At 39.4% G+C, this 27500-nt stretch overlaps 1 protein-coding gene across 20 annotated transcripts in view; it reads left to right on the forward strand.

Annotated features, from left to right (window-relative positions):
* The window catches only part of Ehbp1 (EH domain binding protein 1), a 305768-nt gene that overhangs the window by 239025 nt on the left and 39243 nt on the right, over nt 1–27500 (forward strand). For 11 of the 20 annotated variants that reach the window (XM_031338017.1, XM_031338018.1, XM_031338016.1 and 8 more), the window contains 6 exons: nt 7913–8060; nt 13035–13142; nt 16710–16834; nt 19397–19535; nt 19691–19797; nt 22563–22686. In XM_031338017.1, the coding sequence (XP_031193877.1) occupies nt 7913–8060; nt 13035–13142; nt 16710–16834; nt 19397–19535; nt 19691–19797; nt 22563–22686 (751 nt within the window). The remainder of the gene's footprint in view (nt 1–7912; nt 8061–13034; nt 13143–16709; nt 16835–19396; nt 19536–19690; nt 19798–22562; nt 22687–27500) is intronic. The other 9 variants (XM_031338021.1, XM_031338024.1, XM_031338029.1 and 6 more) reach the window with 4 other exon arrangements.

A 27500-nucleotide genomic window follows, 5' to 3' on the forward strand; every position in this document is an offset into this window, starting at 1 on the left:
TTTTTTTTGTTCATGCTTGGTGCTAATAACAAAGCTTAGCTTCCTGTCTCTTGATGAAAGGCAATAGTCAAGTTATTTTTATTAGTTTAATATAACATTAGGGAATCCTAAGGACCATTTTGAGAAGCACTACATAAAACTTTTTATATTAAAATTTATTTAGTTTAATTAATGTCCAATACAAGCAAGCACTGTTTTCTGCTGTTGAGGGAGATAAAGATTCAGACTTTGGGTTTTGTCGGTGGGGTAGGGAGAATTGTTCTGTTACAAAATTTTTGATGGAGTAAGAATACAAATTATTGTTTGATTTTTAAAGCTTATTTCGTGAGAATAGAATAGACACATATTTCTTAAGCAGAAGCTCATGTATATTTTTCAAGTGTCTGAATAAAACTATTACCTGTTGTAAAAGACACCCTTGGGTGGGTAATGACCTTAGAAACTACACTGACAGTTTCTCATGTTCTAAGTCACTTTCGCCAATCCATGGCACACTTTTGGTCTAAAGTAATGTCATTCTGTGACATTTGCGGCAGGACTGAAAAGGACCCCCCATAGTAGCCATTTTTATTTGGTTTCTTAAGATCTGAAGGCAGCTGAGAGAACAATTGGGTAAGGTGGAGGGCTGGGGAAGCTTGATTTTCTTGTTCTCTGTGAAATGAAACTAGTCTTTTCCTTCCCTCTAAAAGCAGAGTCTGCTAGGGGGGTGTCGCTGTGTCGGAGCTGCTGGGGTGCCACTGCAGATCACTTTAATTACTACAGCTAAGGAGGGTAAAATTAAAAGCAGCACCATTGGAGCACTGGAAGACAGCTCGCCTAGGTGTCGGTGAACTGTGAAATATAAAAATTGCATACCAATACATTTTTATGGAAAGGAAACAAGGAATTACATTACTTATTCTAGAAGAGTTTGTCCGTAACTCGTCAAGTTTTACTAGTGCCTCTCTCGGTAGCAGATCATAGACCATTTCAGTGTGATAAGGAAAACGGCAGCCGCAGCCTCGAGACAGGCAAGGAAAGGCGGAATATGTTTTTAGCTTGTGTCCAAAGTTATTAGCTCTGACCCAGCTTGTGTGTGATGTTTTCTGTCTGCTGCATTGAAGTGCAGGCTCGTTGGCCTTGCCTTGAAGACGGCAGTGCTACATTCACCTCTCTCCTAGGGTTTTCTAATTCGAGATCGGGACCCAGGTTTTAAATGACTATAAACAAATTAGTTCGCATCACCTGTCTTCCTGAGTATCACAAAGGGGAACTTGAACTGATTTGTAAAGAACAAGAACATTACTATCACAATAATAACAACAGGGTCTTAAAAAATACTAGGAGCAGAGATTATGTAAGATCATTGCTTTGAAATCTCAAGACCACACTAAATTTATTTCCTACTATGGCATTTGCAAAGTGCATGATATTAAACAGTGTATCTAAGTGATGTTCAGTCTCTATCAGTCAAGATGCAGGTAGCTATCACACAGCACTGTGCAGAGCAAAGACAAAACAAGCAGGGCATAAAACCACGCCTGAGTCTCTGCAAAAGGCTGTTGTATTCATGGGTAGGGAGGCCTCCCAAAATGAGCTCTCGTCTACTCTACCTGTAGTGCGGCCATTTTGGAAAGGCATGGTCAGCCTCCTGAGTCATTCTAACTCTGTAGAAAAGGCAAATGTCTTAGAACAGTAACTATCAGCTTTTGGGGGTTTATGCAGTGAGGCAAATGGCTTCCCTTTAAAGATGGTGGCCCTCAAGAGTTTCCCAAGTAAACCGATGATTCACTTTGGCAACAGATCAGTCCTTGTCTTATTTTGTGTGAAGAGTAGTAAAAAGAAAGATAACAAAAGTGCATTTCTGTGCTTAGATTTAGGCATCATGAGAAATATTACCAACCTACATGAGCAGTTTGCAATGAATGCTTTACTAAACTAAACTAATAAAGGGGTTATTAGCCCTACTCTCTGGTCATGTTGTCTTTGGACATGAACAGTGTAGCCATTTTTATTAAATATGGTAAAATTCTCAGATTTTGTTATCATCTATTGTTTAAATATTGCCAAACGGGCCGGTCAGTGGTGGCGCACACCTTTAATCCCAGCACTTGGGAGGCAGAGACAGGTAGATTTTTTCTGAGTTCGAGGCCAGCCTGGTCTACAGAATGAGTTCTGGGACAGCGAGGGCTACACAGAGAAACCCTATCTCAAAAAAACCAAAACCAAAACAAAAATATTGCCAAACAAACTGACTGTATGTAGTACTAAGTATTGAACTCAGGTCCCATGCATGGGAAGTAAACAGTCAATACCTGAGTTATATCCCCAATTCCCATAGTCTGACTTCTAGTGGAACCTACATATAAATGAAATAGTTTTACTTAGAAAGAATCTTCTCATAAAGAAACTGGAAATTTAGGACTTCTCAATTAAGCTAAAATTGTTTATGCATTCAGTTGATACAATTGCAGTTTTTTCCTTCAGGACTTTTTGAGGGGATGGGGAGGCATGGTGCTAGGTATTGGACCTAGAGCATTTCCCAAACAGACAAATCCTCTCTACCACTGAGCTACATTCCCATGACTTTTAACAATTATCTTTTATTTTCTCAGTTGGTTCTTGCGGGTGAGAAAACAAACAATACAGATAGGCCATCCCACTGGAGAGCTGTGGGTCCAGGCAAAATTGTCTCTGTGGCATAAGGACATCAGTAGAAAAGCAAATTAAGGCAATCTGATAGGGAACTAGAACTCTGTCAATCAGGCTCAAGATTTTGCGCTGTGTCTATAAACTTTGTTTACTGTAGGGTTTTATGAGTTGTAACCTGCCCTTGCCGCCTGTTAATGAGGCTAAATCTTGCTACTTGAGAATTGAATTACAGCACACCTCTGGGCTAATGGTTATAAACAGAGAGTCCCATTAGAGCTGCATTCTGACTTGTTCATTTGCATTTTTCTATTGTGCAGAGAACAATGAAGGGTAAATAAGTACAAATAAACAATTTACATAGAAATTGCTAAAGTGTGGCGATTAGTGCTCAGAGTTGTTTTTATTAATGGTTGCCTACCTTAGTGTGCACACTCTTAGTGAACTCTCAGCCTACGCTTTGGGAGGCTATAGCTTGTGAGAAAGAAAATAGGTTCCAATTTATACTGGGAACGGCAGCATTGTTTATTTTAAACAGTTAGAATGACCGACTATTTCATCTCAGTGTGAATCATCATCTTAGCTCCCTAGGAAGTTATTATTCATGCAATGAAAGTGGCTTAAATCTTGTTGTCTTCAGCATATGAAATCATGGTTTTCTTAATGTTCCTACTCTCCTTAAGTTGAAGGATGCAGGCTTAGTAAAGGCTGTGTCTTGCTCAGCTGGTCATGTAACTTGATCTTTTGGGCTTTGTTTTGGTTTTTCTCTTTCTTTTTTGGCTGTGTTTATTGGAGTGAGAGGGTTGTACACATGCCACAACATGCTTGTGGAGGTCAGAGGGCAACTAAGTCAGAAAGAGGAGCATTCCGTCTACCTTGTTGGTTACAGTGATCCAACTCAAGTGTCTACCCCTTGAGCCATCTCATCTGCCTCTTGATTCTGTTTTTTGTACCATTGTAGACCAGGCTAGCCTAGAATTTATGTTAACTAAGGCTGCCTTTAATTCCTGATTCTCTTGCATCCATCTCCCAAATTCTGGGATTATATAAGTATGAGCTGTGGCATCTGTTTTTAACTTGACATTTTGGGGGATCAGATAATTTAATAGTTAAGAGGAAGAGTCATGGAGTCAGACAGACATGGGTTGAATTGTTGGATGTTTTGCTGTGCGGCATTTGGACTTGAAGTCTGTTGTTACTAGTTAAAAGGGGTGGGGTATAAGAATTAAATGAAGTAATGACTATAAAGTACTTAGCACATGAAAGGTCAAGAAATACAGTAATTAAAATGCCATCAAACCTCATCTTCATCTATGTCCAGAAAGACTAATAATAAGAGAAAGATTGTTTTGTATATGATCTTTACGTCTTCATTCTCACCCTGTACATTACAAATGCATTTGTTTCCAGAGGCTTAGAAGCCATCTCTGGAGTGTCTGCGCTCTCTTGCTTCTCACTATCCTGTCACCTTCCGGGGGCTCCTGCAGCTGTGCTAACACCATGTTCTCTACAGGAGTGTTCCGGTTACATTCCGCTCAGGCTGTTCTTGTTTCATGGGAGAGTCTTGCTGTATAATCCAAGCTCAGCTCAAATCCAGAATCCTCCTGCCTCTGCCTCCCAAGTACTTCCAACTGTAGCTGTAAGCATCCTCAAATAGCTACCCTGCACATGCTGAGCTCTGAAGACTCCACTGTAACAATTGTCCCTGTCCCCTTCCTGTATGCTCGGGATAATGTTGCCACAGCCCTTGTCAGCCCTGTGTTCAGATTCACATTTTTCTGAGTCACTCAACAGTCTCTCCCCTTGATATGTCTAAGATAATATGTAATTGTGTGGTTGTGGAGGTTGATTTGGGTGCTGCTTTCCGGCTGTGTTGTTTATTCTGTTCCCCTGTCCCCTTTGTCTATGGAGAAAATGGAAATTATAAACACTTAGTGGATTCTCTCTAGCACTTGGGATAGAACATTGTAAGTAATGTGTACACAATATGCTTCATATCAAAACAAAGATGATGTGTGGGTGACCTAGTATTAGTGATGAGAAGCCCAACCTCTGGATTACACACGTTCTCTTTATGTGTCTTTTTACTGTGCTCACAGTTTTTGCGAGTTACGATACTTAACGTTCTACCATCATATTGAACTCCAGTTTTCATTTATTCATTGACTTCAGTGATTTCATTGATTCAATTCATTGTACTAACTGTTGTTTTCTATAGTTGGAAGTGTGCCATTTTGCCTACCAAGAACTTGAGAGTGTGCCCGCAGGCCTACCTGACACACCTATTAAGCTAGTCTTATTGATTTTGATGATGCCAAAATCTCTTGGGTTTTTAGTTTGTTTGTTTAGCTACCTTGAAAAAGATGACTTTTAAAGTCCCCAGATTTGAGTTGCACCTCTCTGCTTCTTCCCTGCTTCTTCTAACAAGCCTGATTGCACCTCTCAAATTTTCTGAATAACTTCTGACTTTCTCGGTAATAGGTTGTTTTGTTTATTTGTCTTTAAGATGGGTTTCTTTATTTAGCCCTGACTGGCCTTGAACTCACAGAAGTCCCCCTGCCTCTGCTTCTGCTTCTTGAGTGCCTTTTCTTGAAAGCCTCTTCCGCTTTGATTCTCATGATCAATTGATGTTCTTGCTCCCTTCTTCTGCCACATCCCCTTAGGTGTTCTCCATGTTTCACTCAGTGGCCTCCTTATTCCTCTTGAGGTTTCCATGTAGTCATCCTTCAGCACTGTGGGCCTGGCTTTCCCTCACACCATAGCCTCAGACCACCACTAGAACGCACTCAGACATCCTGTTGCCTTCAACCCCCTCTCTCTTAGCCCAGACGCTGGCTTCTGTTAGTTTCCTATGTTTATTATAAGTCCACAGTTGGAGTTCCCATTCCATTTTATCTAAGTTATACTATCCTTCTGTCCATAGCTCTAACCAAAAATTAGAACATAAATTCATTCCTTGCATCTTTTTCCAATTCCTTGTAGCACTTCCTCTTCCTGAATGTTCTTATTAGAACCTATAGATTTGTTGGGCAGCTCATAAACCTGCTAATTCATGTCTTCATAACCTGCTAATTCATGTCTTCCAGTTCTTTGTTAACCTATATTTCACTGCTGCTAGATTAATCTCTCATTCTCCTAAACTTTAGAAAGCATGCATATAAAAGCAAACAGCATAAAGGAGCCAACATCCCAAGCCACCTTTAGTGGTTCCTAAGTCGCTGCTTTGGGGTATGCTTCCCTGGGTCGGCCTTCTGGTCTGTATTGCTGTGTTGTCCCTCCTCCTTGTCTTACTGGCAGCAGTTGCCATAACCAGACCACATCGATCTGTCAGTTCCACTCCTGCAGGTGCAACACAAAAGCCGTGACACCTTTTGTCTGCCCCACCCCAAGCCAAAACTGTTGTTTCAAAAGCTATAAAGAAATATTGCTTTAAAAAATATTTACGGCCGGGCGGTGGTGGCGCACGCCTTTAGTCCCAGCACTTGGAAGGCAGAGGCAGGCGGATTTCTGAGTTCGAGGCCAGCCTGGTCTACAGAGTGAGTTCCAGGACAGCCGGGGCTACACAGAGAAACCCTGTCTCTGAAAAAAAAAAAAAATATATATATATATGTATATATACATATATACATATATATATATATTTACATGTGTCTTAGTTTTGGTCTTAGTTTGGTTTCCTTTTGGTCTTTTTTCCTGTTGTGTAAAATACTCTGCTAAGAGCAACTCAAAGGAGAAAGGCTTTATTTTAGTTCACAGATGAAGTATAGTTTTATCACATCACATGGGAAAGTCCAGACAACAGGAACCCCAAGTAGCTGGTCACATGACAGCCCCAGGGCAAAGAGACCAATGAATGCACCCATGCTACTCAGCTCCTTTTCTTCAGTCCGTAGTCCAGGACCTCCTAGGGCATGAATGGCACCATCCAGTGGATCTCTCTCCCAACCTCAGCTAATGCACTCAATAGAGTCAACATGGGAACACCCAGAGGCTCAGCCCGGTGGTTCCACCAGGGAAGAGAGTGGGATGTCAGAGGAGGCTGAGTGGATTAGGCTGGATCTTGAAGAATCAATAGACGTTAAATGATATGAGAACTATGGTCCAGGAAGAGTTGATGATATATTCCAAGCCACAGCTATTCAATACTTAGTGTGGACATGTTTTATGGAGGTTAGAAGGTGTTAGGGAAGAGAGACCTACCAAAATACTGGAGCCAGCTTATTGTAGGATTTACCATGGTTTTATAAACATTCAAGCTTACCAATCTCCCTCTCCCTCTCTCCCTCTCTCTCTCTCTTTCTCTCTCTCTTTCGCGTGCGTGCATGCACATGTGTGTGTGTGAGTGTGAGAGTGTGTGTGTGCGTGCAAAGTTCACAGAAGGTTTTAGATGTCTTCCTCCATCATTCTCCACCTTGGAACTTGAGCTAGCAAGTGCCAGCAATGCTCCTGTCTCCATGCCCCACACTGCTGGGGCTGCAGTTGTATGGGGAGATCACACCTGGCTTTTCAAGTGGGTACTAGAATCAGATCTCAAGTCCTAGTCCTCTTAGAAGCTTAGGGTTTTCTCTTAATGGCTGAGCCATCTCTTGAACCCCTGCTTACACTTCTTAAATAGCCTCTCTTAGGTAGTCAACAACTATCTACCTATTTGTTACAGGTTTTAGTAATTTTAAATTCAAAACTTTATTAGACATTGTTGGCTTTTTTTCCTTATTGTGCTTCTGGAGGAAATGTAGCAAAAAAAAAATAAATTCTGTTATTGTTGGCATTTTTTAAGTTACAACTGTTAACTGACCTATTCTCTTCACTCTTACTCTATGGAAAAATACCTTTCCTGTATTTGATCTAAGTTGGATTGCTGTATTTTTATAGTATCAAGGCATCTTTTAGACAGTGCTTAGTATCTTTATTAAAAAATAGCAAGTTAAATTTTATTCCTAAGAAATAAATTATTAATCACAATTCTATTCTGATTATTGGGAATTTCTTTTCCAAGTCTGTTTTTATTAACAATTTCTGTCTTTTCTTTAATAGTTTGTGTTGCCAAACATTCTTTAATTTAAATTTGTGATGGACATTTTAATACAATGATTTGTAAATGTTTTAAAGAACTGATTCTGAGATGTCTTTTAAAGCTGGTGTGACATCCAGCTGATGCGAAGCACCCTGTTTATAATGTGGGCCAAGCACCATGCTGCAACCAGTTACTATCACGATGATCAGATTGAAAATGAAATTGCATTTCTGTCAATTACTGAGTTGGCAACTGTTCAATATATCTTAGCAGCAAGATGAAGAGAGACGTCGGCAGCTGAGAGAGAGGGCTCGTCAGCTAATAGCAGAAGCTCGATGCGGAGTGAAGATGTCAGAACTTCCCAGCTATGGTGAAATGGCTGCAGAAAAGTTGAAAGAAAGGTCAAAGGCATCTGGAGGTGAGCTAAAGAATCTTGTAGCACATTCTACAGAGAACCAGAAATCTTCAACAGACCTTTTAGGGCTTCTTATTTTTACTTCAAAATGTTACATAGAACCATAAACTTTCTAGCATATTGATATGGGTGGTTTGTTTGTTTCCCTAAGCCAAGAAAAGTATAATAAATCAGAAGATAAATGTCATTTTTTCCAGGTTAACTTGTGCCTTAATTTTTAATGCAAGCATCATTCTTCAGCTTGGACATATGAGCATAAGTCTGTAATCCTGGCTGAGGCAGGGATGATTTCAAGCTGGAGTCTGGCCTTGGCTGTATAGCCAGACCCTGTTTCAAAAAGAAGACAAGATGTAGGGTGGGTGGGGGGAGGAGAGGGAGGAAGAAGAGATTACACTGTTTAGGTTGCGCTATCCCTTGATGCCTTGTGGCTGGGAGAGTAGGTGAGATACAGTCCAGTCCTTAGTGTCTAGACTGTAGGCTTTGCTAGTGGTGAGCTCTTCCATGGCAAATGTGCTCTGGTTTTGTACTGGAGATGGAACCTGAGGTCTTGTGCATGCTAAGCATGCATTTTGCCATTAAGCCTCCAACAGCTCCAGGACATTCCCCTTCAATGAGATCTTTTGAGTGATATTTTTGTGCTGGCGAGATGGCTCAGCTAGTGAAAGCACTTTCCACCATACCTGCTCACCTAAATTCAGTCCTTCCTTCCACATGCATAGTGTAAGTAAAGAATCAAGTTTTACACTTTGGCCTATGACTTCCACATGTGGGCTATGGCACAATCATCCCCCTACCCCCACCATGCACACACATAAAATGTGATAAGATTTTGTGAAGTAGTTTTGCCAAGGTGTGGTGGTGTATACTTTTAACCCCAGCATCAGGAGGTAGAGCGTCAGGCCTAGGCCACATGGGACTCTAGATCCCAATATGTAAGGATCATTACTATGTTCCATATCAGTTCCCTTTAGGTTGATTCTGTTGTCCTGACTCTGAGACAGTCATCTTCAGTATTTGAAGATTACTCTAAGCTCAGTGTTGAGACAAGGGCCATATAAAATAAAGAATTTTTTGCCTCTCAGTACTCAGTTTGGTCATCCCTAATTTAAAGCTGCATTTTTACTAGGAGTGCATTCAAGAGGCCTGTGAGCTTTTTACTTCAAAGTAAATTCAAAGATATGTAATCTGTTTATCTAATAAAATTATGTAATAAAAGTGTTAGGTACTTGTCCTTAGTTAACCTTAGAGTATTATTACCCTCAAGAATAGGTAAATAAGGGCTTAAATAAAACCTAGAGAGCTGGAGCTAAGGAAGAGTCTTGCCAGTTCAATAGTAAGTTTCTGCAAAGTAAACTAGAACTTACTGCTATGATTGTTTTAAATTGGTTCCTTATAGAAAAGCTTACTGTTTGTCAGTGTTAAGGATGCTAAGAAAACGTTGTAGTTAGTGGCATAGGATGCACTGCCTGCCTATGCAGTTGGTGCTGTCTTTGTGATACAACCCAAGTTGAGGGCTTCAGATGTAGTTCAGTGGTAAAGTATTTGTCTAGCACCAATCAGGCCCTAGGTTCAGTCATTGTAACTAACACACACAGGCACACACACACATGTGGAATAAATAAATTGTTGAAGGCTATCATCCCTCTCCTCAGATGAGAAATTTTAAAAAATAGAAAATACAACCTCACTTGGCAGTGTATATCAAGATTAGGCTAGACCAAGAAACCTTGTCAGGGTTGCAGCCCATGACTGGGAGCTCTTTCTACAGTCGGGGAAAGCAGAGGCCTGGACTTGACAATCACGTGACAGTCAAAAACAGAGTGACTGGAAGAGTTGTTTTTTTTGTTTTTGATTTTTTTTTTTTTTTTTTTTTTTTTTTTTTGGCTTTTCGAGACAGGGTTTCTCTCTGTAGCCCTGCCTGTCCTGGAACTCACTCTGTAGACCAGTCTGCCCTTGAACTCAGAAGTCTGCCTGCCTCTGCCTCCCAAGTGCTGGGATCAAAGGTGTGCGCCACCACTGCCCTGCTATGAATGGAAGAGTAGGGCAAGGCTGCAGCTACTCTCTCCCATCTGGTCATCTCCAGTCTGTATGAAGTGTATGGCTGAGCAATAGTGCTTGACCGTCAGGCTGGCTTGTTCCACGTGCCATGCTGATCCCATTTCCATCCACAGTGAGAAATGACGGGATTCTCTTGTTTCTGTGGTTCTGTACTGTTCTGTTGACTGTATGAAGATTTCTTTACCAATTCATGGGTGGACACCATGACCACTTGGTGATTTGTGAACATTACTACATTCTGTCTTCTGTTTGGTCTCTGTAGAACTTTGAAAGTTCTGAATTTTACGGAGACCCTGGTTGAGAATTAAAAAAAAAAAAAAAGAAGAAGAAGAAAGGAAGAAAGGTTAAATGAGAAACTTCTTTCTGAATCTTCTATTTTTCTGAGTATATTTTTAATGACAGCCTGGGTTTCTTTTCTTGGCATTGTAGATATTCCTCTTATGTTATCACCAGATATCCTGATTTCATTTACCTGTGAAGAAAGTGTATAAGAGTGGTTGTATTGCTGTGCCAGCCAGCACTTATCTTTACACTCTGTTGCATGGCTGAAACTCATTTCTCCTGCACACAGAGCACAGACCCTCCTGGCCTCTCTCGCTTATGCAGTGGATCTCTACCACTGGCTCTGCCGTGCTCGCCTGTCAGATTTTCCATGATTAGCCACGAAGACAACTGTATCAATCAATATGTGTGTAGATACATAGATATAGACATAGTGTCTCTCAGTACACACACACATGTGTGCACACATACACATAAACATGTACTTGAGTTCTATTAGAATGCATTAAAGTTTCCCACCTGTTGGGAAGTATGTTGTAACTGCTGAAAAAAATTTAAAGTTCATTTGGAGAGAACACATCTGGCACCTGTTTAACATGAGACAGGACTTGGCAACTCCCAAGTACCCATATCCCACCGCATTTCTGTTCTTTGCCACTTCCCACAGCAAAACCATTGTCTAAGGTTGAGTGAACTGTTTTCCTCGCCAAACGCCTTCCCTATACCCTAGTATCCAATCAGGTTTGAATCCTGTTATAGCTTCTCTACATTATGCTCTCTTCTGCTTCTTCAAGTCACAGAGGTCCTAACACCTAGATTTCCCAGCTGCAGCTTTTCTAGTCTCTACAGCTCCCAACAGCTAGGTCAGCAGTGGCACCAGTGATGCCACTGCCTGCAGATTGTACTCCGACTATGGTCCATGCAGTGCTTCCTGTCTCTCTCACAGAAGGATATGAACGTAGTATACTCAAGAACCGCACTTAAGAGGCATATTGATGCTGTCTAATATGTAAAGGACCTAAGGGGCCACCATGGTTGCCTGTGAACTACAACACCTTTACAATTGGTTACAAGTAGATATTTTGGCTAAAATATACATACTCTTGGCAAACACTATGATCTTGCTAGCGCACTGATATCTCTCCATTCCCATCAACTAGCGTTTAAGCTCCCCATCCCGCCCCCTGGGCTCTCTCCAGTTCTTCCCTTCAGGCCTCGCCTTCTGTTATTTCCCTTTAAGTTATACCTAGCAAACTGGACTTGGCAGCGTTCTCTGAACAGAGCCTACTCCTCTCAGTGACCTAACTTAAATTTAGTACTTCCAAGAAAGAAATCCTGGTGTCATTGGCAAAGAGAAATCTTTTTATCTTTTGAATTGCTCTGTACAGTGTTTTTACCACATAACTCACATCCTACATGGTATTATAATTACTTGAATGGGTTTGTTCTGAGTAAAATAAATGTCTCGTAAAAACGTACTATCTCTTCAGTGTCCAGCACCATGTTTTGCAAGTTAAGTAGCTGGGACCTCTAATACAGTTCCTTCTTCATATTATGGTTGACCCCCACACCACCATAAAATTATTTTGTTACTATCTTATAACTATAATTTTGCTACTGTTACAAATCATAATGTAGATAACTGATATATCCCAATTGGGTCGCAACCCACAGGTTGAGAACCACTGATATGGTTTGTTCTGTTTTTGAGTAAAAGAATGAATGCTGCATTTTGTACTTTGACTCTAGATTAATTGTGGTTAGTAATAATCAATGGCGGTTGATTGACAGCAGCCAAATGCAGCTAGCAAGCCATTAATAATAGTTAATGTCTCTGGCACCGATTACCACAGAAGTGTTTGACTACCTTTTTAGTACTTGGGAGTATTTGCTAAGCTACAGAATTATTTGGAGAATGAGGACTGTGAAGTTAAAGTTTTCACCTTCAGGAAACAAGCAAAATAGCTGTGCTGGGAGTAATTGATGAGCAGGAGCTGCCAGCTGATTGTGCTGGGTAATGGAGCCCTATGTGCTTGAGATTCTGCCCTAAAAGCAACAGCAATGCCTGTACCTGCCTTGCCACTGCACCAGGAAGAGGCTCTTCTCAGGCCTTTTTCTTTGTTTTCTTCTTCTAACTGTCTCGTACAGTAGATGGGAGCCTGTTTAATGTTAACTGTCAGTAGCATTTTTGGTGGCTACTTGAGAAGCCCAAAACAAACAGGATGTGCTTATGCAACCATATCTAATAAGTGATAAAAATGAAAATCAGAGTTTCAGAGGTTTTTCAGTAAGTCAATTTTATTTCCATATATTATTGTATTAGTGATTATTAGTAGATTATACAGTAAAACACAAGGACTTAATGATAATGAGTTCAGTGATTCAGAGACAGTGGGTTGCAAATTGTCCAAACCTCTGCATCTGCTTTGATGTGATAATTGAGCTTTGACATAGAATGTAAAATATAACTGTTAATCCACTAGTGGGAAAGTCACTTACAACTAAGTTCTTAGCTTACTTCATCCTTGTCAGACTTCAGAGTAACTGTCATTGAAATATTCATTTTTCTTCTTTGGAATTGAGGACAAAGGGTATAAAATATGAATGATATACTAACATTGCTACATGTTCTTACAGATGAAAATGATAATATTGAGATAGATACTAACGAGGAGATTCCTGAAGGCTTTGTTGTAGGAGGTGGAGATGAACTTACTAATGTAGAAAGTGACCTTGATACTCCCGGTAATTTCAAATTATCAATGTTTTGTGTCCTAATGCATGGCAAACTTTATTTTTACATCATCAATAATAGTTTATTTTTATACTCTTTTTACGTCTTATGCCCTCACTAATGATTTAGTCAACTCCACCTTCCATAAATGTTCATGTTATTTTGTTATCATTTGTATGTTCAAATAGCTTAACATTTGTATAGTAAATTATGACTTAAGTTCTTATATTACTAGTAATCACTCTGTTTCAGTTTAGGGGCATTCCATGAGTGGCCTCCTCTCTGCTTCAGTGTTTTGATGTGCTACTGTATACTACATGTGGAATAACTATGGAGTAATTCAGATCAAATCTCAACCCATAGCTCAGACTCACTTGTTTAGAATTACTAATGGCAGTACTGGGTATATTGGTGTATAGGGCTGAGACGGGAGGAAAATGAGTAAGTTCCAGGCCAGCCTGAACTGTATAGTAGTTTTGAGGCCAACCTGGGCTATACTGGGAGACCTTTCTCTAGTCTTACTGAGTTATTTTGCAGTTTTCTTGCTTGAGTTCGACATTATTACTCTTTTACATATGCTGAACAATTGGTTAGAGTAGGGTACTCTGAAAACTCCTTGTATAGACTACGATTAGATGAATGTCACTCCTTCTGCCAGGTCAGTTTGTCACACTGCAATTCATCTTTTAAGATATTAGCATGCTTTTGGTGTGCATTCTGTGTGCCTCACCTCCATAAGTAGCAGCAGGTAGCAATCCAGAGCTTCATATACCCGAGTGCTTCAGAAACGGCTCTCGAGGTGAATTCTCAGGCAGTAAAAACCCTGGATAAGGAGTAACATGAGTCACATGAGTGTCCTTCCCTGATGAAGATGCAGGGAGGGATGCAGCCTCCCTCCTCCATGCAGTCTGACCTGCTTTGTCTCCACCACCTCCCCCACCTCCAGCTGCTGCTTCTCCTGAAAACAACTGTCCCAGGTCCTCTTAAGCACAGCAACAGTTGAGAAAAACCCATGGCCTTTGTCAACACCTCCCTCCGGACTCAGTATTAAGACATGCTGTTCAAGAAAATCCTAATATTTAGGGAAAGCATTTTAAATGTTTAGCTCAAAACTAAAACCACCTTTTAGTTTGTTTCTAATAAGCCTTTTTTTATTTTTAATTTTTTATTTTATTTTATTTTATTTTTATGTTTACAGGTGCTCTTCTTGCAGGTAAAGTATTTGCTTGGTGCTTTTGGAGGCATCAGATTCCGGGAATTGCAATTACAGCCAGTTTTGTGCCTCCATGTGGGTGCTTGGAATCGAACCTGGGCTTTCAGAAGAGCAGCCAGTGTTCTTAACTGCTAAGCCATCTCTCCAGCTTCTGGTTCTTTCTTAAAGACAGTAGAATTTATCTTCAGCTTCTCTTTAGGAACATATTTGTGTTGCTGTCTGCCTGCCCTCCCTTTATAGTTACTACAAATTCTTCCTTAGAAACTGAGCAAGGGGAAGAGGGAGGAGAGTGGGAAGAGAATTCTTAATATCCTTTTACTATTGAAGACTTGAAGATAGACTTCTGATTATGGAATTATAAAATCAGTAAGATAATCAATGTGTATGTCCTTATGTAAAATAGACTGGAATGATAGGAAAATTAGCCATGTTTTGGGTAATGTAGAGAAATTAGCTGTTACAACTTTTGTAGGATTTTATTTTATTTTTTTAAGAAAAACTGGCTAATTTTAATCCTGGCTAGCTTGATTCTTATACTTGAGGGAAAAAATAAAAAATTCTCTCAGAGATGGGGAGGTGTTTTATTCGAGAATGTGCTTAAATTCAGATCTTTAACACCCAGGTAAAAAAAAAAAAAAAAATCCCCCTTCTGTAATCCCAGCCCTGAAGTCAGGAGACAGGCAGGTCAATGAAGCTTGCCAGCCAGCCAGGCTAGCCCAGAGGGTGAGTGCCAGGTTTACTGACTGAAAGAGCCAGTCTCAAAAATATAAAACATCCAGTATTAGTATTTGACACATGCATACATGTACATACATACAGGCAAATCCACACATGTCCACAAACATACACATAAAAAAATACATAAAAAGTAAAAATTAAGAGATTTCACTGCTGAAAAGAAAAGCACGCCCCGTCTCCTGTTTGATGTCTTGCTTAGTTTGAGGTGACTCTTGCTGTAACTCAGGCTGGTCTGGAACTCACTGCGGTACCCTAGTCTACCCTGGAACTGGTAATCCTCCCGAGTCAGCCTCCTACCCGCTGGGATTACCAACTTCCCCACAGTCAGTGTAGCCATTCAGCATGCCAGTATATGTAGGCTTGTGCAGACACAGGCTTCCCAATCCATAGCTGTGCTTTATGATAATAAAAAATAGGAGTGCAGCTGAAATCTGAAGGCACACAGAAAATAGTATGATTTTTATCCTGCTTTATTTTCTCCAAAATTCCTTTATCAATGTGTATATAAAAGTCATAATGTTTTAATAATAAGTTGTTCAATCTTTATCTTGGTTTGACCATAGTTCATCTGATATTGTTTAAAAAAGAAGCCTGGCAGTACAAACTGAAAAATTTGCATGGAAGTAATGATAATGACATTTATTAAGAGTATTATAATTAGAAAAGTTATTAATCTTTGTGAAAAATACCATTCACCAAAAGTTGGCATGTCTTTTACAACCATTTTATTAAAAAACACCACTTTGTGTGAGTTTTAAAGTAGAAATATTTGTTTCTACTTATTTGTAATGACTTTACATTAGAAATTAATATACCTGGCAAGATAATTTGAAATTGTTTCTTGGAAAAGTTATAACCATAGTTTGGTAGCTTTCCATTTCTATCTATATTTAATACATTCTAAAAATCAAGATAATTTTTATTATATTTCTGCTGTTTAAGTAGAAAGTAATTGCAAGCATATACTACTTTGATGCTGGATATATATGTACACACTTAAACACTGGATTCTGACAGTATATATGTTACTGAGATCATGTTAATAACATATTTCAAGATGCTGCTGCATGTGTAAATTTAACATACTAGAATCATTGAAATGGTAAGGATAATATAATTTGAATTCAAGTGTCAAGGTTTATTAGTTGTGTACACCTGTAATCTCCAGCACCTGAAAGACAGAGACAGGAGGATCACTGCAAACTCAGGTCCAGCCTTTTCTATATAGTAAGTTTCAAGCTAGCCAGGAGTTTAGGGGAAGATCCATCTTAAAAAACAAAGAAACAAAGCATCTCTTAAGTGTCTAGTTTGTTGTATTATTATGTACAATGTATAAATTTTGTATATGTGTACCACATATTTCTGTTTTTCAGGTAATCCTAATGAATATTGCCTAAGCATAACTTCATTATCTTTAGGCATGTTGACCATGTTTTTTAAGGGATTAATCTTGATTTTTAAGGGTGAAATCTATAGGAAAAGAGCTCTCTGTGCGTCTAGTCTGTGTGTTGTCTTAGCCCCAGTGTCTTTTGAAGTTTCATGTTACTCTTATGATGTCACTTAAAATTGGTAGCCTGTATATCTCAGGCCTCTTACCTGTCGTTCACGATATTTGCTTGTTCAACAGAGCAGAATAGTAAGTTGGTGGACTTGAGGCTGAAGAAGCTCTTAGAAACCCAGCCACAGGTGGCAAACTCCCTCTCCAGTGCTGCACAGAAAGCTGTGACTGATACCTCAGAGCAAGGAGAAAAGGTAAATCCCGACTGACTTAGCAGCTTCAAGCACTAGAAATGCATAGGAGCTGTTGTTGAACTCAGATTTTGCTCAGAGGAATATTTCCATGAGAATTCTAGAATGTTCTCTGTCTCTGTAAATCTTTTACCCAAGTAGATGAATACCAGTTAGTGCTGTTTCTAAGAATCCATCATACCTGACGATGGCAATGTGATCAAGAATAGCATGTAAAGCCTGTGAATCAAGTGTGCGCCATTGTTGCTCTTATCTGCTGTAGCATCCTAGACCAAATAGCGCTCAAGCGCGTGTGTATATGTGTGTGTGTGCGTATGCATGTATGTATGTGTGTGCGCACGAGTGTGTGCACGCGCGCGTGTAAGTGTGTATGTGCGTGTGTATTGTGTGCGTGTATGTGTGTGCGAGTGTGTGCGTGCGTGGGAGTGTGTATTGTGTGCGTGTATGTGTGTGCAAGAGTACGTGTGTGCGTATGTGTGTGTGCGAGAGTGTGTGCATGTACGTGTATGTATGCACGCACGTGTATATGTATGTATGTGTGCGCCATTGTTGCTCTTATCTGCTGTAGCATCCTAGACCAATATGTGTGTGTGTGTGTGCTCGTGTGCGCGCGTGTCTCTGTTGTTATTACAGGCTGTAGCATTGTCCTCACTCACCCACACCTCCCACCTCCCTTCCTCACATTCTGTCATTAGCATTTCTCCAGCTTTGGGGACAGCAGTCCTGTGTAACTTTTCACCCACCTGCGGACTGTGGGGATTGCCCTGCTGACTGAAAGGATTTCCTCCCCCTGACAGAGCAGCTTTGAAGCCCCAAAACAATGGCCCTCATTGCTCCCTGTTCCTCATGTCTGTAATTGGTGATGAAAGTGTGGCAGAGGCAGACTTTTCCTTCTCTATCTCTGAATAAAAGAAAGCCTGGGCTGGGGCTGGGGCTAGGGCTGGGTTGGTGGGTTGGTTTTTTTTTTTTTTTTTTTTTTTTTTTTTTTTTTTTTTTTTTTTTTTTTTCGTTCAATTTAGCTTTCTGCACTGGATTTAATGCAGAATGAAGCTTGCCTAAGAATAATACAATGGATTGAAAAGGCTAACTGAATTAGTGGGTTTAGAGGAATACATTTGTAAGGTGGCAGAAGTTCCTAGTCAGAAAAGGTTTCTTAAGATGGGATTTGCTGGTTAATCACACTGATATTTTAGCATGTTGCCAGCCCTAGAAATTTTTAGCCATGTTTGTTTATATTAGTAATGACTTAAGTTTTAAACTATTGGATAATCATTAAAATAACAGTAAAAAAAAATAATACTTTTTAAGAAGTTAAAGCCAAAAGTATTTGTATTCTAATTACCTAGTTAGGATATGAGGTTGATCCTAATGATAAATACATCAGATAACTTTGAAAAATTTAAACAATTGTTTCATTTTCATAAGTTAGTTATCTACATATATGAAACTGATTTTGTTTTGTGAAAGGCTCTTTTGTAGTAATTTCTAAAGTTATTCCAACAGGACATAGACTTTAAACAGATTGCGTTCGTGTGGCTCTTTTTAGTGGAGGTTTTGAAAATGGTGTTTAGAAGGAGCGTGCAGCGCCCATCTGCTCCTTGCAGCTTTCAGCATTGATTTGGGTTTTTATTTTTTTTAATAAAATGCAGTTTACACATTTATAAATGAGGCATTCTGTGTTTGTGGAAAAGGATAAACTGTTACCTTCCCTTGAGGATTCTGTATCCCAGGCCTCCTTGAGGCTAGAGAATAGGCCATTGGAGGGCTCCCTCATTACTGATTGTCTCAATGCAGAGGAAGGCCAAAGTCTTGGTAGCTTTTGATAACCAGTTTCAGCATTCAGCAGGCTTAGCTATTAGTCATGCATCTTAGCCTTTCCCTATTTACTTTCAAAACACTTAATAAAAATAATAAAAGATTAGGTATAAAATGAAATATTTGTTTGGTACACAGCCCCTCGGTATCTGCAGCTTCCACACATTGCAGTGGCTCAGTCTGCTGGGATATTTCTTGTTGATAGAACCATTTGAATTTGTTACCAGTATTAACATAGGAAGCTCCCAGAAAAGATAATTGTAGTTTCCTTGGCTGTAAAGGGCTTACTTACAAATCGGGCTTTGGAAAGTTATAGCTGATGAAATTCAGTTCAGTGGGGGTAGTATTATAATCCTACCTTTTAGCCCTCGCCCAGAATTAGAGGTTATCTGAGTGGGCATAAAATTGGAAGCTATTTCCTCTTGTCATATAAGTCTGTATAGGACTACAAACTGATGGGGTAGAGTCGTGGGGGGCATAGGAGGTAACATGGCTTCTCATGATGCTTTTATCACCAGCAGAAGACACAAGAGCATGTAGTATCTGACATTGAAGTCATGGAGGATTTAAACTGTATCCCAAAGTTTTTGCTGACTGGCCATAGAACCAGCTGCTGAGCAATTTACAATGCTTTAAGTTGCTTCCAACTAGCTTAGAAAAGTCAGCAGCATCTTCAGTTGGTAAACGTTACCTGCCTGGCATGCAATCCCATATTCAGGACGACTGTGCCATCTATTCTTTTGCTTTTAGAATGTCGTGGAAGATCTCCGGACTGAACGATTACAAAAAGCAACAGAACGTTTCAGAAACCCTGTTGTGTTCAACAAGGATTCTACAGTCAGAAAGACTCAGCTCCAGTCTTTCAGTCAGTATGTTGAGAACAGACCAGGTAGGAGCGCTTTTAGAACTGTCTCATGATGTAACAGTATTTAACTGTAGGTGTATATGTATTAAATGTAGAAATGCTGATAATGTAAAGCCACATTTCAATATATAAATATCAAGCTTTATAATAATTTTACATGCCTCTCCCCTTTTTTTAAGAGATGAAAAGACAGAGATCAATACAGGAAGATACAAAGAGAGGAAATGAGGAGAAGGCAGCGATAACTGAAACTCAGAGGAAGCCATCAGAGGATGAAGTACTTAATGTATATTAATTTTTTGTGTGGTTTCATGATTGCTGATAATTCCAAACTGTATGTGGAAATAGTGCCTTTATTTGTTAAAATGAGATGTTAGGTTTTTTAAGATGTCAATCTCCAGCGCATTCAAAGCAGTGTGAGAGGGGTAGGCTGCTGAATTAGTCTGCAGAGTGGTGATAATTGTCAGATAAAAAAAAATGAATTTTTCAGAGTTCCAGAGCCCCAGCTTCCTTGAGACATTTCCATCAGGGCACTTCCCATAAAGAGATTCCAGTATTGATCTACCGGGAGGATTTTAATTATTACAATAGCAGATACCGCAGGGCTGCAGTCAGAGGGAGAAGTCACATGAGACCTGCTAGAATTTCTCAGCCAACCCATTTTGTTGGCTTGGGTTAATGGGTGTTCAACCTTTCCATTATCCAGATCAGCCGTGAATTACTAGCTGAATGATGTTTGCATTAATATAATATATATGGTAATTTCTTCACTTAATTAACGGGGAGGTTCAGCTCAGTAGGGGTATGGGCTGATCATGTGTAAAATTGATTTGTGAGGGAAATATTTGATAGACCGCGGGGAGAAAGCTGCTTTTGATGGACAGCTGCGGGACAGAAGCAAGGAGAACAAGTTTTAACTTGAATTTTTGTCTAGAAAGAAGTGTGGCTCTCTGTAATGGTGTTACTTGTGTATTATCTACAGTTTGAATGTTTTCACTGTTAAAAAAATTCATCCTTTTTTTGGAATTTTAAAATCATCTAAACTGCAACCCAAAGTTAACAGTAGCATTTCAGGACTCTAAAATGTTTTATTACCTTCAGGAGATCCAGAAAAGTCTAAGTATAAAAAATACCCTTGGTGGTTCCTGAAAGCATTTGGTGCCGCTTAGTGAGCCTCAGAGTATTTGTGTGCAGTGTGCACTCCCACTGAAGAGGTCCGGTGACCGGTCCTCAGCACTGCAGAACTGAGGGGCCTGACTGTGAAATCTGTACTGCGTGATGACGTGTAGTGTCCCTAATGTCTGCTTTCTGGTTTGCACTCTCTGCAAAGTGCACTGTTTGTTTTATCCCTTCGGATGGGACTACAAACAGAAAAGTCCTTTAGAAAACTCCGTGTTGTCTAGTAGGCACATGGGAAACATCCACCAGGTTACTCTTAAATTTGTCATTTACCAAGAGAACACATTGAAATGGAGACTGTCCATTTTGTATGAATCTTTAAACCATGTAGTGAGGTTGTATTCAGTGACTATAAGAGTGCCAGACTGACAGTCTTCTAAAATATTTTAACTTTAAATTTATCAACTGTCATAATCAGTTTGACAAGTAAAGGTAATAAAAATGCAGATTTTTAATAGTTCAGAAAGTGTGTAAACTATAAGTATAATTAAACATATTAATTGACCATGGGAATCTATAACTGTAACTCTTGGTTGTGCTTCTTGCTTAAAGAATATAATTTCTCACAGCTCTCTTAACACCAGTGTGCCTCCAGCACCAGATGCTCTGGGAAAGCATCTGACAGGCCTCTGCCACTTCTGTCTCTGAATGAATAGTGCTTTACAGACTGGCGATCGCGGCTGTGGCGAGTAGCCACTAAGCTATCGTTTCAATACCTAGGAATCTCAAAGGGTACAAGAGTTACGAGAGCTTTTTTGTTTATTTGTTGTGGCAATACCATAAGTAACAACCCTGCCCATAAAATATATACCTATAGTATAAAAATTCAAACTTAAAAGCTATACTGGTATTTCATAATAAAATTTGTATTTCAAGTAAAATTTATAGGAGCATTTTTAAATTATGGATACCTCTGAAGGTAAATTTTTAATTACAAATATAATTTTGGTTAAAGAGAATATTAAACAGTGAATTAGTTGAATTAGATCCTAAGTAGCAAGGTTTGATATCTGCCTAGATAAAATTTATACCCCTAAAGGCTAGTAACACTTGAGCTCAGTAATATACAAGATCTAGCTAGAAGAAGATATGGAGGCATTGCAAACTTTGTCTCATTCAGTTGTTGATTTCTGAGATAGGGCCTCACTAGGGAGTCCAGGCTAGGCTGGAACTTGTTACATAGATCAGGCTGTGCCTGAACACATAAGCAGTTCACCTGCTTCTCTACCTTCTGAGTGATGGAATTTCAGGCATATGCAACCATACTCGGCCTCTTTTTATCATTTACTTACACACACACACACACACACACACACACACACACACACATATATACATATATACATATATACATATATATATATACATATATATATAATGAGATAATTCCCACAAAAGCAAAAAAAAAAAACAAGGGTCAGTCTTTTTTACTTTTGTTTCTACAGAAGAAATCTGATTCTAAAGATCAACTTCATAGTATAACCTTGCTTCTATATATTGTACTTTTGAATGAAAGATTTAATAGTTTCCAAAGGAGAAATTCTTGCTGTCTTTGTTTATGCCTAAATTACTAACCGAATTCTAAGGGGAAAAGCCACGTAACTAATTGTTAACTTTTTATATCTGACAATTCTGGGTATGGATTTATAAATATAGCACTAATCAGCTGCAATGTTCAGTCTTTGCAACAGTTTGTTATACATGATGCATATGAAAGATTCCTAAATGCAGGGAGGGGGTGGCATTTTGGTGCTAAGGTTGAGTCTAAGTATGTGTTTGCTTCTCTAGGTAAGTGCTTTACTAAGTGTTTGTAGAAAGGAGAAATGCAACTTACAAGTGATTTTCCCCCTTCCTGTTTGTTCTCGTTAACAGAAAGGGTTCAAAGACACCAGTCAGTATGTTGTAGGGGAATTGGCAGCACTGGAGAATGAGCAGAAGCAAATTGACACCCGTGCCGCGCTGGTGGAGAAGCGCCTCCGCTATCTCATGGACACAGGTACGGTGCCCAATTACACTGTAAACAGTTTTGGCAAATTGAGCGTTCACAAACTCTTATAGAGTTTTGGAAGTGTGAATCTTTGAAGCCTGAATGTTCAGCAAAACTGCCTTGAAAATAAAAAGGCTGTGATTTGCAGCCACCTCTCTGGGCCCTGGTGATAAGAGCGCCTTCATGGGAAGTGATAACTCACCCTGATACCGTGTGAGCCAGCACTATTGAACAGTGTGCTCATCCATGCAGAGTTGGAATACACATCTGTGCCTCATTGATATGCCACTGCTTAAAAAAAAGTAAGATCTTTACTGTTCTACTGATTCATTGGGGAAAAAGAAAGATTTGGCCAGCTAAAGCCGTGTACTGCGTGAAGCAGAGTGCTGTGCATAGGGCTGGCTCCATGGACTAGATCACTGAAATTTGAGAATACTATCTGGTTACTGATGCTCCACAATTTTTTTTTCAAGAGAACAGGTTTTTAAAAGTCTGTAATACTTTATGTCATAGCTGCATTTGAAAGGATTAAAGTATATAGCAAGGTTTGTAAAGATGGGTTAGCACAGCAAGTTAGCTCCTGAGCAGAGGGTAGAGTGGTATTTAATGCTGATTGCCAGGGAAGATTACATAGATCCAAGAGCACAATAAGCTATTGGAAAAGAACTCTGTGCATGTGTGCATATGCGTATGTGTGTTTCTTTAAAGTGCTACTCCTATAAAATAGTAATTGAGAATTAAGTTCAAACCCCTCACAGCAAATTAAAGGTAAATTATGGTATGAAAACCTACCAAAAAATGAAGGTTAAAAATTTATCTCAATTAGCTGGTTTAACTTTGTGACTATTTAAAGAATAATATGATTTAGAATTAGGAGGCTTTCCTGAACTTTTTCTTGTCTGCTTCCTTAAACTATATTTTATAATATAACTTTACCAGAAGTAAGCTTCTTATATAGGATATTTGAAAATGCATATTTTAGTGACATCAGAAATTAGTCAGATAGGGATGATGGGCCTGTTGTGATCCAGTGGGGATCCAATGGGCTTTATACTGTTCTGTGAGACGACTAAGCTGCTCCTGACAGTCCTGGGATTCTATCAGGATTCCCCACTTCTGTTCAAGAAGAATGAGCTTAGGTTTATTTTACTTGAAGTAGTGGGCCTCTTAGGAGACTTGGGAGAAAAAGTTCTTCCATTTAAAATATAAACAAACAAACAAAACCATTGGGGGAAGTAGTTGCTGACATGTCTCATGCTGATGAGGGACAGATGTAGCAGGTGCTCAAGGTCCACGGATCACCAAATGCAAGTCCTGAGCAGAATTCAGGCCACCAGGGTCTTGTCATAGCCCTTGTCCCCACACCAGAGTAGCTAGACTGTTTACCAGTACCCTAACAAGTCTTGTATGTGTCTGTGTGTCCTGAATTATTTTCTTAGTCATTTTAAGGTGACTGATAATGACTTTCTGCTTTACTTCTGTTGCATTGATAAAAGGAAGATTGCTTTTGCTAATTGTACTGAATAGAGTGTATGTTACTATATGGAGCCAATACAAGGAGCCTTATGTAAGGAGCTAAATAATGTTTTTATTTTTTTCCCTCTTCTATTCACGGAACTGATCTAGCAAGGGTTCTAACCAAAAGAAACCCAAGTTCTCCTCCCCAGCCCATACATCACCTGTGCGCTTGGAACTAGCCATCTCCAGCTATAGTGAGGGTTATAGACGACAAATTGATTTTAAAATCCCTTTGGGGATTATCATATCCCTTATTCACAAGACAGAATTTTATCCTGACTAGGTCTCTGCTGCAGATTCAGGCTAAAACTGACCCAACTTGATACGTTCCAAAAATCATCTTGGACTGTAACAAGCCTCCTCCAGTGCAAAAATAAACAAACAAACAAACAAACCATACTCAGATTAAAAACTAGTTAGTATATGAAACACAAGATAGTATGTTAGAAAGCAAAAGCATTAAACTGTCATTTTTTCTTTGGGGCCCTCATACATTCCAACTTACGTACTTTAATGGTATCTCTTTCCTGGTTGGTTAGAGATGTTGGTGTACCTCCTTAGAGGTAAGCACAGCTTAGTCTTCATGTTGCAGCTCAGGCTCGCATAGGGGAAATGATTCCTTTACAATGACCTTAGCTTCAATAAGGTAGTTCAGTGGTTGCAGAACAGTGCTTACAGAACAAGCCTGACAACCTGCATTGGATCCCCAGAACCCACGGAAAGGCGGGAAGGAAGGGCTAACTCCACGGAGTTGTCCTTTTGACCTCTACAGAGCAGGCGTGTGCTTTTGTGTGTGCACATGTGCATGCACATACACGCAATGCAAAATAAAATTAGGAAAAGCAGAGTCACTGCCTGAGCATGGGTTTTCAGCTTTTTAGCTCTTGATTTCTGTCTCTTTCCCTATCATTTCCTCTTCTCTTCCTCTGCCTTCTTTCTTTTTCTTCATAGAATTTTACTACACAGCCCAAGCTAGCCTTGAACTCAGTCTTCCTGCCTGCCTCGGCCTACACAGCATCCACCAGATCTTTTAAAAAAAAAAAAAAAACTGGGAAATACTGCTCTACCTACCTTTTCTGTATACTTGAATATACAGGCTATACTCAAGTTTTTTACAGATAAAAATCCACATGATCTAAAATTAACCATTTGAAAATATATGGACCTGTACACAACAGGTCTCTAGTATTTAAGGCAGTCATAGTGTTGTGTGGTTGTTGCCACCATATACAAAAGTTTTTGCCACCAAAGCAGAAATTCTGTACTCTTTTAAACAATAACTCTATTTATTCCTTCCCAAGCCCCTGAGAACTCTTTTCCATTTTGTTTCTGAATTTACTTTTTTCTAGATGTTTCATATAATGGAACTGAGCAGTTTCTCCTTCTATGCCTGTCTCTTGTTTTTAACATAGTCTTTGCAGTTGGTTTGTGCTTGGCAGGTTCTGGTCCTTCATGCTTTGTGTAGTGAAGTAGTATTCTAGTGTATGTGTGTTCATACTCTGTTTATCTGTCTATAATGGACAGATTTTTATAATTAATTTTTGGTTATATGTATGGGAGTTTTGACTATGTTTGTGTACCATGTGTGTGTGTATCTGGTGCCCATGGAGGCTAGAAGAGGGCAACTAGAGTTACAGACAGCTGTGAGCTGCCATGTGGGTACTGGGAATCGAACTTGGGATTTTTGCAAAAGCAGCCAGTGCTCTTAGCTTAGTCAGTGCTTCACCCTTGATTGACAGGTCTTATTTTTGCTTTTTGACCAGTGTGAACATTTATGTGTAGACATCTATTTGAAACACCATTTCACTTCTTTTGTATATACACCCAGGAGTGTAATTTCTGGATCATGTTAAAGTTCTGTACTCAATCAAGTTGTGAAATTTAGAAATCAAAATACATTTTCAAATGAAACTCTGTTTCACTAAATAATATTAATGATTATTCTAGTTCCAAATTCCGAGGGTGTGAGTAGCTCAAGCCTTTAAGAACTACCTGTTTGAGGAGATGGGAGAAGGGAGAAGTCGGATGGAGGCCCAGACTGCTGGGCCCTTTCCTGGCATGTTGACAGGCTGCCCTAACAAGGAGATAGAGCCTTGGTGGGCCATGCAACAAGAGGAGGAGGTGCCACAGGTGTAAAAGGCAATAGCTTGGAAGGCCATTGGTGGCAGGGACAAAGCAGGCATGTGGATTTATGCAGGTGGTTCCTTATCAGGTTGCTGAGCTAATCCAAAATTGGCGATAGTCTGGATTCATTCATTCATACTCTCTCCTTACCTTCCCCTGCTCTCTCAGTGAAACTTAATTAGAAATATATTAGTAAATATATTCCAAGCTGACACTGTGTATAAGTGCTACACCAATGAATCTTTCAACAATGTTGGAACCCTGGCAGATGCAGTTTATAATGGAAATGTTGTGAATCCTTACACTATTTGCTGCCATTTATATTATTGTAGTGAATGCTATTTATTTTCCATTTCTTATTGGTTTCCATTTGATAGTTATATTTTATTATTATAAAATGTAGTGTTTTCATCCAGTAATGTGGAAGATTTTTTTAATAACATTTTATTTGCATCTTAAGTATAAAAATTAAACACACGGGGGAATTTGCAACTGTATAACCTTAAACAACTTTTAAAGAATTATGATAGTAGGCCCCTAAATCCTAGGGCAGGTGGGACTGATTCCATGTCTTTTCCTAGAACATTGGCTGCTAACACCCAACTGGCCATTTAAATGAGAGGGGGGAAAAAAAGAGCTAAAAGAAAGACTCTATGTAGCCTTCAGAATCTCTCATCCCTTAAGGATCCATATGTCATAGTAAGCTGTTTTAAAGAAGGAAATGGAATGTATGTGGTGGCTCCTACCTGTAATCCTAGCACTTGGGAGGCTAAGGCAGAGTTGGGCCACGTGGCAAAACCCTGTCTCAAACCATGACAAAAACAGTGGAAATGTTGAGCGCATACACACAAAGTAAATTGTATGTAGGTTAGTACCAATAATTAGTCTTTTCAAATCACCAGAATTTTATACATTATCTTCTACCTAGTCTGGCAGTGATAACAGTAGTTATATGCTTCTTATATGTCTAGCTCTATGAAAACTAAGTGAAACACTTGTTTTATTTGTTGTTAGCATCCTATAAAAGAGCTTCTGCTAATAACTGAAAGTTTTGTATTTTTTTTTATTTTTGTTTCATGTGCATTGGTGTTTTGCCTGCATGTATGTATGTCTGTGTGAGGGTGTCATATCTGGAGTTACAGGCAGTTGTGAGCTTCCATTGTGGGTGTTGGGAATTGAAC

This window comes from Mastomys coucha, unplaced genomic scaffold (assembly GCF_008632895.1).
Source record: "Mastomys coucha isolate ucsf_1 unplaced genomic scaffold, UCSF_Mcou_1 pScaffold22, whole genome shotgun sequence".
Lineage (NCBI taxonomy): Eukaryota > Metazoa > Chordata > Mammalia > Rodentia > Muridae > Mastomys > Mastomys coucha.